Consider the following 17,764-nt stretch of genomic DNA (forward strand, 5'->3'; position numbering starts at 1 on the left):
AGAAACATATATAAGCCATGTTTGCAAATCTTATCCACCAGGCCATTCTCGGATGAAAACAAATCACTAGATCAGAAGCATTATATGAACTTTTTTTTGGAGGTTTTTGCTTCAACTGATCAAAACAGCTTAAATGTACAAACATACTATGAGACTAGGAAATCAGCATGTTGAATGCTCTTTAGATGTCTTCAAAACAGGAATTGCTCTATTAAGTTGAATATAAACCATATCTTAATCTTGTGAGGATATGACATTTGTGAAGCCTTTCTTTTAAATTAATTTTGCCTCTGCAGTTGGCTGGAATCAACAGTAGGGTACCAGACTTTCTGAAAATTAATTAGCTTACATTGTTATATTCATACCCAGTTAAAGTTAATATGCTTACATACTTTTGAATATTTTTCTAAATGTAACTAGCACAGTTTATACAAGATTGATAACAAATGTATTTATCTAAAAGGATGTTAAAATATCACATCGTGATTCCCAACTAAATTGTAGTGTAATACGTGATTCTACCTTTAAAGATATTTTTTCAACAATTATATGCTATACAAAGTGTCAGTGCATTCTAAAGTGCATTGCAGTTGAGTGAATTTAAAAATTGATTAAATAGGTTTTATTTCAATGGTATCCAATAATAAATCATGCACCATATTTTAAATGAAGGATTATACTCCCCAAAACAAAGCTTGTCTGTAACCATCAAGTGCACAAATAGTACCAACTCTCCAGCGATCTGCACAGGGTGCTTATACCGAGACAGCTGTGAATTCCACTCATTCTTGAGGTTAAATCAACATTTTACCACAAAGTAACAACAAATACCATTTAATACCATATCTCACACCACCCTTGAGAAACACCAGTTAGGACTCATACAATCAGGAGTCTTCCAGCAGACATTTTAGAAGGTATGAGAAGCCAGGAACTACCTTCCAAAACTTGGTCAACATGTGTTCCATGTTCCGCAATTCCCCCGTGCCAGTAGATCAAGCTCATGAGGTTTAAGGAGAGATGGATGAGAGCGGAGGGGTATGAAATGGAGAAGAGGGAAAAACTCTGGGAGCATCAGAGGCAGTCAGGTAAGTAGGGCATGCTTTGAGATGGTGCTCTACGTCATCTATTTGAACACCTTGCTTGAAATGAACACTGTGGAGAGGGGCAGATGCTCAGAACCCCAAAAATGCAGTGAAATTGTTCTCTGCAAAACCAAAGGGAAGATATGCAAATTAAAACCTCTGTCTCAGGTTGCACCATCTCAGTGTAGGCTCCTGCAGTCTGGGCCTCTTGTCTGACAGGAACAGCAGCAGGAATTATGTGGAGGATTTGGAAAGGGTGCAGATGAGGATTACCAAAACAATATAGAAAGGAACTGCAGATGCTGATTTATACCAACGATAGACACAAAATGCTTAAGCAACTCAGCAGGCCAGGCAGCATCTCTGGAGAAAATGGATAGATGATGTTTTGAGTGGGGACCTTTGGTATCTTTACCAAAATGATGCCTGGATTCGTGGATATTAGAAACAGGAAGAGGTTGGGTAGACTTGGATTGTTTTCTCTGGAACCCCAGAGGTTGAGAGGAGCGCCGATTCCCTAGAGGAAAGAGCTTTACGATACGATAGAACCTTCTTTATCCCAGGAAGGAAATTGATCTGCCAAGTCCTAAAAACCACAAAATACATGAAACATGAAATTAAAATGACGAGTGGAAAGGCTTGGGGGATGTGCAAAGATTGGGGAGGGAAGTCAGTCTCAGTCTCAGTCTCAGTCTACCTCATGGCAGAAGGGGGGGGTTGTAAAGTTTGATAGCCACAGGGAAGAAGGATCTCCTGTGGCATTCTGTCCTGCATCTTGGTGGAACCAGTCTTTGCTGAAGGTGATCCTCAGGTTGACTAGTGTGTCATGGAGGGGGTGAGCTGTATTGCCGCAGTTTGAGGAACATCCTGCCCTCCAAGACCACCTGCCATGAATCCAAGGTGAGAGGGGCAAAATTTAAAGGAGATGTGCAAGATAGGTGGCTCGGCCTTCCCCGCAGCCTCAACAGTGCTGCACTGTATGGGACCAGCAACATCTTGCAGCTCCCATTCAGTGGCCTCACGGAAGTTTATGGTGGCACGAACAAGAGAAGCTCTGCAGTACAGGGACTCCAGGGACCAGAAGGTGTCATCGGCTGGCATCGAGGTGAGAACAGGGAGGAAATGGAGGGCAGAGAAAGCAGTGGAGGTGGCAGAGTTACGCCTGAGGCAAAAGGCATTGGTAGGAGTCATGGCAACTGGTAGAGCGGGTTTGGGAAACTTCCCAAAGACAAGGGAAGGCAAGTTGGCAAGGCCCAGGGCAAGGAGAGACACCATCTAATCCAGGAAGAGGTCCAAGCAGGTGTGGAGGAAGAGCGTCTGAGCAGGACGGTGGGGCTCAGGCAGCAGGGAGCGTGGACAAGGTGGGGGAGTATACCGCAGCGCAGGATTACCTGGTCAAACATCATGCAGGCAGACTTCCAGCGGGTCCGGTTCCTTGTCCTAGCTATCTACGATGCCCTACCAAGTCCAGCAAACCTCCACGTCTGGGGCAAGAGCGAGACACCTTCCTGCCCACTTTGCTCTGGAAGAGGATCATTAGAACATCTCCTCAGCAGCTGCCCAAAGTCTCTTGGGGAAAGTCGCCATCGGTGATGAAATGACCAGGTGCTCAAGGTGGTTGCTGAGAGCATAGCCACTGCCATCGGTAACAGCAAACACCACCATGTCTCAAAGAAACCAATCACTTTTGTCAAAGCTGGAGAGAAGCCCCGACCACAACCAAAAACAAGGACTGGCCTCCTCTACACAGCCACTGACTGGCCCATCCTTGTTTTTGGTTGTGGTCGGGGCTTCTCACCAGCTTTGACAAAAGTGATTGATTTCTTTGGGACGTGGTGGTGTTTGCTGTTACCGATGGCAGTGATGTTGCTTTGATGTGCTGTGGAAATTTCAGCTGTTTGCCCAGATCGACGTCCACAGCAACATCAAAGCAACATCACTCCGGCCAGACATGATCATCACCTCCGAAGTGACAAAACAGCAGATCATTCTGGAGCTGACAGTGCCCTGGGAAGAGCGTATTGAAGAGGCTAACGAGAGGAAACGCGCAAAGTACCAGGAACTGGTGGAGATGTGCCAGGACAGTGGCTGGAAGACATACAATGAGCCCATAGAGGTGGGCTGTAGAGACTTTGCAGGACGCTCACTCTGCAAAGTCCTCAACCAGTTGGGCATTACGGGGCTGGCAAAGAAGAGGGCCATTCAATCCGCAAGCGAAGCCGCAGAGAAAGCCACTAGGTGGCTTTGGATTAAGAGGGCTGATCCGTGGGCGGTTGCTGCTGGGACGCAAGTCGGGGCCTGATCAACCCCGGCTGGGTCGCCTGGGCGAGGATGTCTGATGTTGTGAGACCCGAAACACCCGATGACCCCAGGTCACATCACTGAGGATGTGTCCCAGCGCATCTAGAAGTATCTTTCACACTAACACAGAGGGTGATGAGTGCCTGGAATGTGCTACCGGGGGTAGTGGTGGAGGCAGATACGATAGTGTAATTTGAGAGAGTTTTGGACAGGCACATAGTTATGCAAGAAATGGAGTGATATGGATTATGTGGAGGCAGATAAAAGTTGATCTTGATAGTGTGTTTGGTTCAGACATTGTGGGCCGAAGGGTTTCTTCCTGTGCTGCACTGTTCTGTGTTCAATGTAGAGTGAATGCGGAGGAGTAATGCTGCCTTTCGCAGAAAGATGAGAAGACATCTATTAATGATTCCATGAAATTACCTTATAACCTTTCTTCAGCCTATGTTTTGATCTGGTGAACACGAGAAACTCTGAAAATTCAGTTTAACAAGGTATCCAGAGCACTTCAGATAAATGCACAAGCTTTTAACATATCAGTTTTCCACAAACTGCAATAAATAATAAAAGGCATAATCTTGGTCATCAAACTAGGGGCAACAGTAGAACTGTACGGCCATACAGCGCCAGAGACCGAGGTTCGATCCTGACTACGGTTGCTGTCTGTACGAAGTTTGTACCTTCTACCCGTGACCATGTGGGTTTTCACCGGGTGCACTAGTTTCTTCCCACACTCCAAAGATGTTTGGGTTTGATGGTTAATTGGCTTCGGTCAAAATTGTAAATAGTCCCCAGTGTGTAGGATAGTGTCAGTGTTTGGAGATCATTGGTCAGCGTGGACTCAGTGGGTCGAAAGGCCTGTTTCCGCGCTGAATCTCTAAACTAAACTAAACCTTGCAATGCTGGAGTAACCCAGCGGGACAGGCAGCATTTCTGGATAGAAGGAAATGTGTGCGGATTCAGAAGGAGGATTTGTGGGATTTTCCGATGCGCTTGGCAGCGAGGGCAGCTTAAGCATTTAGGGTTCAGCAAAAGCTGTGCACTTGCAAGGGAGCTCCAGTGGCCACATGGAAATTGAGGTTCCTGAAGCTCTGTCCTTAGCCAAGGTATCTGACTCCCAATCACAACCAACACTGTTTTCTCATGAAGAGAGATCTCTAGTCGCTGTGTATGCATGCATGCATGCATGATGCTTCAATCACTAAAGAACTGTTGAGCCCCCAGGCTTGCTCCTTTCTTTGACGATTACTGTATTCAGTGATAAACAGAACCTGAGTAGATTTGGATATCAACTCTTATGCAGACCTTCCAGTTTACTCTTCCTAAATTTATACTGGGTGTACTCTGAAGAAAATATATATTTACAACCACAATGTTTAAAGAAAATGTAAGCAGGCAAAATTATCATTACTATAACTGTGCAAATTGTCCAAAATTTCACACATGATGTTAGGCTACATACAGTGCCCTCCATAATGTTTGGGACAAAGAGCAATCATTTATTTATTTGCCTCTGTACTCCACAATTTGAGATTTGTAATAGAAAAAAACATGTGGTTAAAGTGCACATTGTCAGATTTTATTAAAAGGTATTTTTATACATTTGGTTACGCCATGTAGAAATTACACCTGTGTTTATGCATAGTCCCCCCATTTCAGGGCACCATGATGTTTGGGACACATGGCTTCACAGGCGTTTGTAATTGCTAAGGTGTGTTTAAATGTCTCCTTAATGCGGGTACAAGAGAGCTCTCCGCACCTAGTCTTTCCACCAGTCTTTCCATCACCTTTGGAAACTTTTATTGCTGTTTATCAACATGAGGACCATAGTTGTGGCCATGAAAGTCAAAGAAGCCATTACAAGAGAGAAACAAGAATAAAACTGTTAGAGACATCAGACAACTTTAGGTTTATCAAAATCAACTGTTTGGAACATCATTAAGAAGAAAGAGATCACTGGTAAAGGACTGACAGGCCAAGGAAGACCTCCACAGTTGATGACATAAATATTCTCTCTATAATAAAGAAAGATCCTCAAACACCCTGTCCGACAGATCCGAAACACTCTTCAGGAGTCAGGTGTGGATTTGTCAATGACCACTGTCTGCAGAAGACTTCATGAACAGAAATACAGAAGCTACACTGCAAGATGCAAACCACTGGTTAGCAGAAAACATAGGATGGCCGGGTTACAGTTTGCCAAGAAGTATTTAAAAGAGCAACCACAGTTCTGGAAAAATGTCTTGTGGACAGATGAGACGAAGATTAACTTATATCAGAGTATTGGTAAGAGCAAATTATGGAGGAGAGAAGGAACTGCCCAAGATCCAAAGTATACCACCTCATCTGTGAAACATGGTGGTGGGGATGTTATGGCTTGGGCCTGTATGGCTGCTGAAGGTACTGGCTCACTTATCTTCATTGATGATACAACTGCTGATGGTAGTAGCATAATGAATTCTGAAGTGTATAGACATATCCTATCTGCTCAAGTACAAGCAAATGCATCAAAACTCATTAGCCGGCGGTTCATTCTACAGCAAGACAATGATCCCAAACATACTGCTATAGCAACAAAGGAGATTTTCAAAACTAAAAAATGGTCAATTCTTAAGAGGCCAAGTCAATCACTTGGTCTGAACCCAATAGAGCATGCCTTTTTTATGCTGAAGAGAAAACTGAAGGGAACTAGCCCCCAAAACAAGCATAAGCTAAAGATGGCTGCAATACAGGCCTGGCAGAGCATCACCAGAGAAGACACCCAGCAACTGGTGATGTCCATGAATCACAGACTTCAAGCAGCCATTGCATGCAAAAGATATGCAACAAAATATTAAATATGACTACTTTCATTTACATGACATTGCTGTGTCCCAAACATTATGGTGCCCTGAAATGGGGACACTGCTGTAATCTCTACATGGTGAAAGCAAAATGTATAAAAATGGCCTTTATTAAAATCTAACAATGTGCATTTTTTCTATTACAAATCTCAAACTGTTGACAGAGGTAAATAAATAAATGATGGGTCTTTGTCCAAAACATTATGGAGGGCACTGTAACATCATACAATTTAGTTAATTTTTAATGCCGTTCTCAATCATTATATAACTAGTATCATACTAACCTTGCTGCTTCGTTTTATTAACGTGGAGCCATGGCATGGGGTCTACTGTGTTAATTTCTGCACTGTCATTGAAAATGGATGATAAATTGCAAGAAGAGTCGTTGCTTTGAACAGACTGGTTTTCAATTGCTTTTGAAAGGATTTTCTTCAGTAACTCTGTTGCCTGGCCAACAAAAAGAAAAAATGAAATATGCTACATCTTCACAGAGCAATTAGTAAAATATAACTATGTTGCCTCCAAAAATGAAAACACATTTATCTATTCACATAGAATAAACTTCTACTCTTCATCCTTGAGAAACATCTTTAAAATACATTGTGTTACATCCTCTCTCCTGAATTACATTTGTAAGTTTTTCAACAATTTGAGGTTCATTTCCTTCCACTCGATTTTTGATTGGAAAGGAAATGGACTGAAGCTAATTAATACAACAAGGGGCAGAATGTGAATGACGCAGAATAGGCCTTTCTCTGTATTGCCTATAAAATACATTTATGTTTTATTCATTTTTGCAAATTAACAAATATAGACTGTGGAATTCTCTGCCTCAGAGGCTGGTTCTCTGGATGCTTTCAAGAGAAAGCTAGATAGGGCTCTTAAAAATAGCGTAGTCAGGGGATATGGGGAGAAGGCAGGAACGGGGTACTGATTGGGGGTGATCAGCCATGCTTACATTGAATGGCGGTGCTGGCTCGAAGGGCCGAATGGACTACTCCTGCACCTATTGTCTATTGTCTATTGACTGTTTCCAATCATTAAAAAATCATCTTATACAATCTTCTGTTATTCTATATGTAATTGATTAAATTGTTCAAAAGCTGTCAACTGACTGATTGAAAAAGTTCATATAATTAAACACTTTGTTTATCAGGTAATAAATTAACAGGTGAGTTCTACTTCTATGAATTGCTAATATGTTATCAAGCCAGCAACAAACTACATTTAAGTATGCATATGACATGCATATGAAATATTCACAAGAATAGAAAATAATTAACATTTGCAAATTAAAATCCATTGTTTACAAATGCAGCTCAGTCCTTATATTGTAATCTCCAAGAACACAATACAATAATATTGTTACCTTTTTTGAGTTACTGTTCTCTGCAACCAATAAAGGTCCAAATATCTCTGCTGCTTCATCTATATTCAGTAATTGATGTTCCAACAAAGAAAGAATGTGAGAGTACCAATGGTCCCACAGTCTGGCAGATTCAGCAGGTAGTTTCGACAAGCTGCAGATTCAAAGCATAGAAATAATACAACATCTAAGAAATTAAACATTTTCTGTTGCTGAGAGTGACTGGAAGGAAACTACAGTAGCATCAAGGTAAGATGTATTTTTGGGGAAATGTTAGTTAGCAGGTGGTTACTAATTTAGCAACATTGACAAACTGGAGGTCGTGAGAGATAAAAATTATATACATTTATAATATTTAAAAAAGAACTGCAGATGCTGGAAAAGTCAAAGGTAGACAAAAATGCTGGAGAAACTCAGCGGGTGAGGCAGCATCAATGGAGCGAAGGAATAGGTGGCGCTTCGGGTCGAGACATTCCAGTCTGAAGAAGGGTCTCGACCCGAAACGTCAGGAGTGCCTGCTCTACCCATAAGGTCATGGCTATCTTTTGTCTCAACCCTACTTTCCTGTACTAACCACCACACTGCTCCTCTCAATCCTTGTTCTGTAATAGCAAAAAAATCTAATGAGCATCTTGGGTAGAGAACGCTGAAGATTTACTAAGTTGGAGATTCTATATTCTCTTGTGCAGAAGCAAAGCAAGAATTTCATTGTCCTATCACATGACAATAAACTCTCTTGAATCTTGAATCAGAAATTTCTTCCAAATCCACCCTGAATTACCATAGAAACTTAGAAAATAGGAGCCTGCACCGCCATTCAATATGACCATGGCTGATCATCCAACAGTATCCTGTACCTGCTTTCTCTCCATACCCCCTGATCCCTTTAGCCACAAGGGCCACATCTAACTCCCTCTTAAATATAGCCAATGAACTGGCCTCAACTACCTTCTGTGGCAGAGAATTCCACAGATTTACCACTCTCTGTGTAAATTCCTTAATTTGAAACTGCGACCTCTAGTTCTACTCATCTCAACTCAACTATATCACCCTATCATCCTCTATTACCGTGTCAAGCCCCTGAAGAGTTTTATATAATTTAATGAGATTGTCTTGTACTTCCAAGCTCGGGAGAGTGCAGGCACGGTTTCCTTAATCTCCCTTCACACAATAAACTTGCCAATCCAGGAATCAATCTGAAGAAACTTAGATGTACCACATATATTATAAGTATAACCTTCATAAAGATGAGACTGCAGACCCAGATGCAATCCCAACAGGATATAAGAGCTCCTTATAACTGGAACAGTATCTTTACTCTTTTCCTCACCATACTTGTGCATGTGACAATAATCTCGACTTCACTTGATACCCTCTTGGAATATCAGATAACATACTGTTTGTATTCTTAATTGCTTGGTATACCTGCAGGTTAACTTTAATGATTGCACCTACTCCTGATTCTATTAAGAATCATCCCTCACCAACCTGTTCAAATCAGTTAAGAGATAATTCAAATGGTCAGTATAATGGGCAACAGCAAAGTACAAAAGAAGCCCTCTACCCTTTACTTATTTACTTAACCCATCTACCAATCTCTCCCCCCCCCCTCCCAACTCTCACATCTACCCGCCTATTACTTCCCATGCTTTGCTCCACCCACGCCTTTTTTCCTGCTTCTGCGCCTCTCCCCTCCCACACCAACCCCCACCCCCCCCCACTACCTACATCTGAAAAAGGATCCCGACCCCACATTTTGTCCTCTGCCCATTTCCTCTACAGATGCTGCCTGACTCACTGACTTTAAGCTTTGAGTTTAAGTTTAGTTTATTGTCATATGCACCAAAGTACAGTGAAAAGCTTTTGTTGCATTCTAAACAGTCAGCGGAAAGACAATACATGATTATTTTGCTCTAGTAGTTTTGGTTTATTTTTAAATTCTTCGGCTGACTATACCTATAATTAATTTCATCAACTGCTTCGCAGCACTTATTCAAAAGTTCGTCAGGAAACAGAGCGCCATTTGAAGAACCCCGTGACAGTTCCCTGAGCTGGTGAAGAACAACTGCTCCACAGGCTTCTAGGCTTTCCTTGTTCAAACTGCCTTTCCTGTTGCATATCCTGTAAAAGAAATTGATAAATCTGAAATGTAATCAACGCAACCAATAAGTGGCAAATATGTATGGTACCAATTGGTCAACAATTCTGAGGCAACAGTTGAACAATTATTGTTTATTCTCAAAGTCTAATCATTCACCGTGCATAATTTAGACAGAATACAATTTGCCAACAAAATAACAAAAGAACATAATTTACTGTTGTACTACTATGACAGAGATAAAACAAAAGTGTATGTACAATTGTAGATCAAGTTATGAGAAGTATCCAGTTTGTAATGAGCATTGCAAACATAGACTTGTAGAAATGCACAAGTAGATATTTTACAAAATAGATAACTGACTAGTTATTGTGGGGCTTGATTACATTCCATTTCAGCGGTCTCAGAGATAGAACTAACTAGTTGGTTCTTTGATTATCAGTAGAAGCAGTTCAAGCTGGATACACAAGGTCAATGAATACTAGGGCCATTGTTCTGGCTCAGAGACACGAAAGAGGCAGTCAGATAATCATAGGATGACAGAGCTGTCCATCATCTGTCCATAAGATGATAAAATTGTCCCCTTATACAGTATTTGTTAATGACCTGATTGGATATGTATGTGCGTAATCATTTGTTAATGTTATTAGTTTGTACTCCTGCACCTATTGTCTATTGTCTATAAGAGATGATCTCTGCATCATGTCCGACACAGACATTATGGTCTGAAGGGTCTATTCTTCAGCTGTCCTGTTCCATGTTCTTGAAAGAGGACAAGGAAAGAAAGAGTGGGGGAGTAACAGGCAGAAGAAGAGGAAGTGGAAAGAGAGGGAGAGAGGGTGGGAGTGAAAGTGAAGAGCGAGAGAGTGAAAAGAGGGAGTGAAGAGTTGGGGGGGAGAGGAAGAATGGAGATACGTTTGAAGCATACAAGATCCTGAGAGGTCTTGACAAGGTGACTGTGGGGAAGACGTTTCTTATTTTGAACAAATCTACAATCATGGGTAATTGTTTAAAAATAATGATCTACCAATTCAGACAGAGAACGTTTTTTTATTTCTAATTGTCAATCTTCTTACTCTCTTCATCCAAGGATGGCAGAAGCAGTCTGCAGCAGAGGCAGATAGATTTGTGAAAAGGGTTGTGAAAATGGTTATTAGACTGTGCATTTGAGGGGACAGTTAGATCAGCCATTAATATATGCAGGTGCAGGCTGAAGAGCCCAAACAAGTTAATGTTGCTCCTAATTTGTTTGTTAGTATGCATGTTCGTTGTTCTTCCTCTGTCGGTATTGCAAAGTCAATGCTTTTTTTCACCATCAGAATGCACAGAAACAACCAGAGCAATGGAGGTATAACAGTTAGAGTGTTCAAAGAAACAAATATTTCTTTTAATTAATTAGTCAATTTAGAATACATAATCATGCATACTTCTGTGTATAATAAAGTCCGATTAATGTATTCATTTTGTGTGATAAGTAATTTTGTTTACTCAACTATTGACAAAATATTGTCAGCAGTGCTGTTGTGGAATTTATGAACTAATGTATTAACTGTGAGAACTTTAAAATTGATACATTTCTATTCCTGGATCTAGATATTAGGCAGACAGTTTATATTATATCTTGAAAAAAAAGCAACATTTACACGAGCAAACACTGATTTCTGGCACTACATTTTTAGCAGATTTATAATCACCTTGTGATTTCCTTCAGTTTTTCAATACTTATTGCAGAAATATGATACAGTTCTGAATAGGTAGCCTTTCTTCCCCCTACAGCATCTTCTATTGAGTGAAGTAAGTGACAAAACCCTTCAAATGAAAGGCACTCTCTGCAGATAAAAATGAAAAAATCAAGTTCATGATAATATTTATTCATGTTATTTAATCAAACATTTATATAAAATAGTAGAAAGGTAAATTGGCATCATAAAATATAGTAATTAACCTTAAACCTTCTTACAAATGAGGACAATTGCATTTTTGTCAATATGTACAATAGGACATCACACAGTTTTTATGGATGAAAGAGATAAGTATGTTACCTGATCAAAAGTCAATGCCTTATTAATAGTTGTTTATATATTAAAGTATATGAATTGTAGTCTGAAAGATGAAAAAAAAATACATATTGGAAACACAAAACGTTGCCTATCTCCTTCGCTCCATAGATGCTGCTGCACCCGCTGAGTTTCTCCAGCATTTTTGTCTACCTTGGAGCTGAGACTTACCGTTTTAATGTTTTTATTTTAATTTTTATCTTTTAGTCACTCATTTACTTCAAAATCCAGAAAGGAAGGCCGGGCTCTGCTACTGTTGTTTTGGGACTGTCTACCTGGTGAATCTTCCAGTTAAATATCTATTGTACATTTTCCTTCAAGTATCCGTCCATGCTTTGAAGCTAAGCATTCAGCACGGTTCAAAGGCAATACTTAAGGGGAATATGTTTCAGAGATTAATTATTCAACCAGTAAAAGCTGATATTTCCCATGTAGTACAAATCAATAATCTAAATAGTCTAAAAATGGTTGAGATTTGTGGCGCCCTTTTCTCTGAGGTGCTTCATCCAATAAACATCAAAATCTAAGCACCAAAGAACTTCATACCACAGATGGAAACCATTCTCCTCATCGTGTCTATGTGAGAGGCCTTAAAATGGTATCCACCTTAACCTATTTACCTGTCCCTAGCCCATGCCCCACAATTTATTTCTTTTTTTAATTCATCTTCTTCTTTGAAAGCTTTGTAGTTTCTGGTTTCATCACTGATTTTGACAGAATGAGTCTGTTTAAAAAGAAAAGTTTTCTCTCTATTCTAATGGGAGACAAGTTAAAAATAAGTTCGCTTTTTGATTCTCAAATTATGACATTCATTCTTCTGCTACATCCGTACAATTAACCAATGGCTATTAAAAAATATTGAAGCATATTGTTTTCTTCAGAAATACTTCTAAAAAACACGCTGCTTACTTTCTCAGAAATAACCTTTTTCTTGGGGTACTTCTGTGACAGAAAGTACCAGTAAGCGAATAGCTATTTGATCCAAGAAACTGGGCAAGGTTTCACATTTTCATACATTTCTATAGATCCTTGTTAGTCCATTCAGAATCAAAAATATGATTGCAAATTGGACCATATGATGTGAAACAAAAAGCTAATGTGAAAACAGAATAGCTTTTTGAATCTATAAAATACATTTAGTATCCAAAGTGTGCACTTATCTAACTTTAGCAATAATGAATCATTGAAAGCTGAACATCAGCAACTGTGTATTTTGTTTGAGGGCGGGTTCCCAAGGTCATCTCCAAAAAAATATTTGAAGTGACATTGAAGCTGAGTTCTCTATGCCCTTGAAGTACCAGTCCTTTTTACACCATGTCTGGTACCAACAATATGAGGATATAAACTGTCTTTCCACATTCACAAGGGCACATTCTCTTAGTTGCAATATAAGAATTACTTTCCTGTAACTAAATTACATCCTTCTCACTCAAGCATCCAGCCAACAATAATAAATGGACACATTTTAGCACCAAATAAAGCTTAATGGAGCAATGGATAATGAAGATATTACTGTCATGATTTTAACATAACACTAATTCAATTGTACCACTCGGAATGGTGCGTAAATAAAACATACTTAGTGGATTGATTCAAAATACTAGACATGGATTCTTAAAATGCATTGCATTCATATCACATATGGATTAAACATGGTGTAATAGGAATATTAACAGACACAGCAGTAACAGATTATATTTTATGTGTACATGCATTTGATATCAAATAGTTTAATATTCAGCAGATAATTGATTGCAACTATATAATCTGTTGATTGATAAATACTTGTAGTTCTTTCAATTGCAACCTAATTTTGCGAACAAAACTGATTTTACAATATGTTATCAGCTGGTGTACATAATAGCTTGCGTGAGTTAACTGCGCAGTGAAACTAAATATTTTGCTTCGCATTAACTACTCTCCATGTGCAATAATTCTAAACTGCTAATGAAAACTTTCTGAATGATAATTTGAGATGTAATATATAATTGCACTGCTATTAATCACAGATACAATATATTTACCTTCTGTGAAGGAAAGACCACAAAATATATTGTATTTAACTATTGAGCTTTGCACAAACAATATTGTAATTACAGATAACATACTTCTTCATCTCCTTTCCGTTAGAATTAAATAAACATATACACTCCATTCTCGAGCCCATGTATTATAATCTAATTGTTTGCACATATATTTCCAAATTATAAGATAGGTGTTGCATTTTAAACTTCTAAACATCCATATATAAATGCACCATCACATCTAGTATCATGAATTAAAATACACATGCAAATTTATTTACATTTTTATTGACTTTTTCTCAGGTTAGGTAAAGGCCAGATTCTCAGCACAGAAACGCTGCCTTAGTTGACCCTAGGTTTTGTATAATATTCACTGAACATGTTATCCACCCAAAAGTGACCAGTCGTACATGGGGCCAGTCTCAGAGTTACCTGACATTCACTGATGCAGAAGCATGACTGTATTGTGCGGTCAATGCCTAATTAACACGCTTAAGTCCCATCAGTCAATAGTATGGTGGTGATAATATGTTGCTCCTCATTGCTTTTGTGCTACAGGCTGTGGGCTTTTTCCCAATCAAATACATTTTTGACACCTGCAATCAAATGACTGTACCCAAAGTAAATGTGCAGAGGGGGATCCCTGCATAAATATCACGGCTCATTCAGCATTTGGTTTATTATAGTTCATTATCAAGAGATTAAAAATACAAGCTTTACACACTTCTAATTGTTGAGTTGTTCCTACATTTATGCTTGGAAAATATAGTTGTACAATAATAAATTAAACATGTTTCTAATCTGCATGTAATATGCTGTGCATACCCCCAACATTATTTCACTAAGTACATGAAAACGTGAATTCCCATTTCTCATCAAAGCAACTGATAATCCACGATTGAGGTAAATGTTTACGTTTCAAACAAAAACGAATAGAGATTCACATTGAGAATTTTAGTTATCAAATTTAGAATCAAACAGATTGTCAAAATGTCGCATTCACCATTTAATAGTGGTGTACTTTTTTGGGACAATGGGAAGAACAGAAATAGCCTTTGACAGTAAACTACAAAAATTCAGATATAAACAGAAGGTCCTTGATAACATAATATTAATTTATGTTTCTATCAGTAAAATTGTCTTTCTAAAAAAAACAAATATATTTTTCCTATTAATAATCAATTTGATTCAGCTATCTCAAAATGCAGTGTCTGTCATTCTCCATAAGAATACAATAGAATACCTCCTATTCCCTGTCTCCTCCATCAGAACCTGTGTTCAGTCTTGAAGAGTCTTGCTTGTCCATAAAGAACTCTTTAACTTTCTGCTAATAAATAATGCTGCTGTCTTTCATTGCACTACCAATTCTTTGGCTCAAAGTACTACTGTGAACACCCAACAACAAATGCTTCTGAGAATTGAGAACTTGTATAGGTGATGAGGCTTGGGGCAGATCAACCAGATCATATTGAATGGCAGGACATTCTTGAGGACAAACTATTTCTGCTCCTGCTCCTGCTCCTGTTCCTAATGTTTCACCCGTCACATGGTCCACCTAGCACTGATATTTATCTCTTCATCCAATATTTTGCCTATTATATGAGATTGATGAGAAAATCATTGTTTACACAGAGAGTGGTGAATCTGTGAAATTCTCTGCCACAGAAGGCCAGTTGAGGCCATATATTTAAGAGGGAGTTAGATGTGGCCCTTGTGGCTAAAGGGATCAGGGGGTATGGAGAGAAGGCAGGGACGGGATACTGAGTTGGATGATCAGCCATGATCATATCGAATGGCGGTGCAGGCTCGAAGGGCCGAATGGCCTACTCCTGCACCTATTTTCTATGTTTCTATATCTATTCTTGGTCCTACTGGCCTCTCTTACTTACACTGCTCCATTTCGCTCTTCAAAAGCTACTCTTGCTGCTACCATTAGCTTTTCTACGGCACTTTCCTCAATTCTCCATCTTATGACTAACAAAATGCTCCTTCACTTGAGTCTTTTGATCCAAAACACCTATTGTGATAATTAGTACTGCACAGTTTATCTCTAGTTAACAGAAATATCAATCAAAGCAAGACCTGCAAATGAGGGGAAATAGTGGCCATTGGTGGTGGAAGAACAATCAATGCTAATATCAATATACAAATTGTACACATCTATTGCATGCCAACTGCCTGTATCAAACACATGTATGAAAAAAACATTTTAACCTTGTTTTACAAAATTAAACTTTACAACTTTGTCTATTTTTATCTTTATCATTGACAATTTGCCATTCATAAAAGATCACTGAAAAAAATCATAGGCACTTTAGTGACAGTTCTCTCTATAAACTTTTTCTTAAGAGTACAAGTACCCATGAGATAAACAAACAAACAGCAAGCATTCAGTACACTTCTCACCCAGGGTCCCAAGATATTTAGAAAAAAGTTATAACGTTAAAGTTTTAGACTGTTTTTTATCATTCTGCCACATCTTGTTGCATAATATGTGGTCCCAGCTTTTCCATGCATACAATACCTGTAATATGTTCATTTTTAAAAACGTTGAAGTGAATGTTTCACTCCGTGGATTAAACATAAAATGGCAATCCCGACAATGTTCCAAGAAAGTTTTACGTCTTTTTTTTGTACTACGCATCCACTACCCTTAATCGTCCTAATATTTCTCATACTACTTGGCTCATTCATCCTTAAAAGCATATCACTTCCACCCCCACCCACCACCGGCCCATGGTAAAATCTGGGTGGTCCACACTGGAGGCAATTGTGTGTTACAAATGAAACAGCAGCATGAAAACAGAATGGCAACAAGAGGAAGAAAAAAGAGAAACCAATATAAAGAAAAAACAGAATGTATGACAATCTGTAATGGGCTGAGGGTTAGAGGTCAGGAAACAAGGGATCCTTCTCTTCATCAGGTTGCTTCCTGGTAACATCCTGATTAAGCTGACAGCTTGAATTATATCTGTTACATTCTGCAGTAGACAATCCATCTGTGCTAAGTCCTCTTCAATGCTGCTGAAGAAGCTTGGGCAAAAGCTTGGTCTTTCTTCCTTTACCATGGGCCTCAAAGCAGTCATCTCATTTCTATACTCTTTATTTGTCAGTCCTCTTCAAAGAGACCTTTAACAAACTGAATGTGTTGTGTGCATCAAGCCCACAGTATTGTTAGTCTCTCAAATGCAGCCAGGACTACACCCCTGTTCTGTCTCTATCTCTCAGATTTAGTTTAATTGTTGGATTGTCATCAAATTATTTCTGGTCCTTGGCATCAAGCCTAACCCTGGCTCTGTTACACAAAAAAACATGCTGGAGATTGAACCTTTCAAGTGATATATTTAGATTCTGTTGCCATGGTGCACTCGGATCTGAAGCCCTACAGAACCATTTGACAGACTACAATGAAGCAGCTTGAAGCAAGTAATTGTGAGGAAAATGGAGAACATTAGGGCTGTTTTAATTTTACTTTTATAATCATTGATATTTAACTAAAGATACATAGCGTATCATTTACAAAAGACTGGAAGTGATATCGTCAACATTCATACATCTTGATGTGAAACATCCATATATTTCGTGAAACTAAATATCTTTCTCAGAACGATATTACAATGAACTGCTTGGTTGTGTAGAATAACAGTAGAATCCCATCACTTTGTGTGTGTAATTGAATAATTAAATAATCATCAATCATACGTAAGTAAATTAAGAAAGATTTTGCAGTAAATGAGAAAAAATAAAACCTGCAAAAGATATTTTATATCAGATTTTTTTTAATCCCTGGATTTTTCTTTATTTTTATATTGTTGGGCATGTTTTTATATAAATAAATATTATTTAAAAGTGCAGCAAAAATTCTCAGGTTTTATTCCCATTCATATAACTTGCATATATATGATTTTCAAGTCACCAGACTTGGCTTCACTGCTGCATATTAAATCAGCGTGCATTTGAAAAACATTAGCTACAAACTGTTAGATCTGT

At 38.9% G+C, this 17,764-nt stretch overlaps 1 protein-coding gene across 4 annotated transcripts in view; it reads right to left on the reverse strand.

Moving 5' to 3' along the window:
• The window catches only part of kiz (kizuna centrosomal protein), a 122,118-nt gene that overhangs the window by 42,867 nt on the left and 61,487 nt on the right, over positions 1-17,764 (reverse strand). For all 4 annotated transcript variants that reach the window (XM_055638983.1, XM_055638982.1, XM_055638981.1 and 1 more), the window contains exons 7-10: positions 11,388-11,522; positions 9,552-9,716; positions 7,599-7,749; positions 6,514-6,676 (exon numbers count right to left, since the gene is read on the reverse strand). In XM_055638983.1, coding sequence (XP_055494958.1) covers positions 6,514-6,676; positions 7,599-7,749; positions 9,552-9,716; positions 11,388-11,522 — 614 coding nt within the window. The remainder of the gene's footprint in view (positions 1-6,513; positions 6,677-7,598; positions 7,750-9,551; positions 9,717-11,387; positions 11,523-17,764) is intronic.

The sequence above is a fragment of the Leucoraja erinacea genome, chromosome 8 (genome assembly GCF_028641065.1).
Source record: "Leucoraja erinacea ecotype New England chromosome 8, Leri_hhj_1, whole genome shotgun sequence".
In the NCBI taxonomy this organism is placed as follows: domain Eukaryota; kingdom Metazoa; phylum Chordata; class Chondrichthyes; order Rajiformes; family Rajidae; genus Leucoraja; species Leucoraja erinaceus.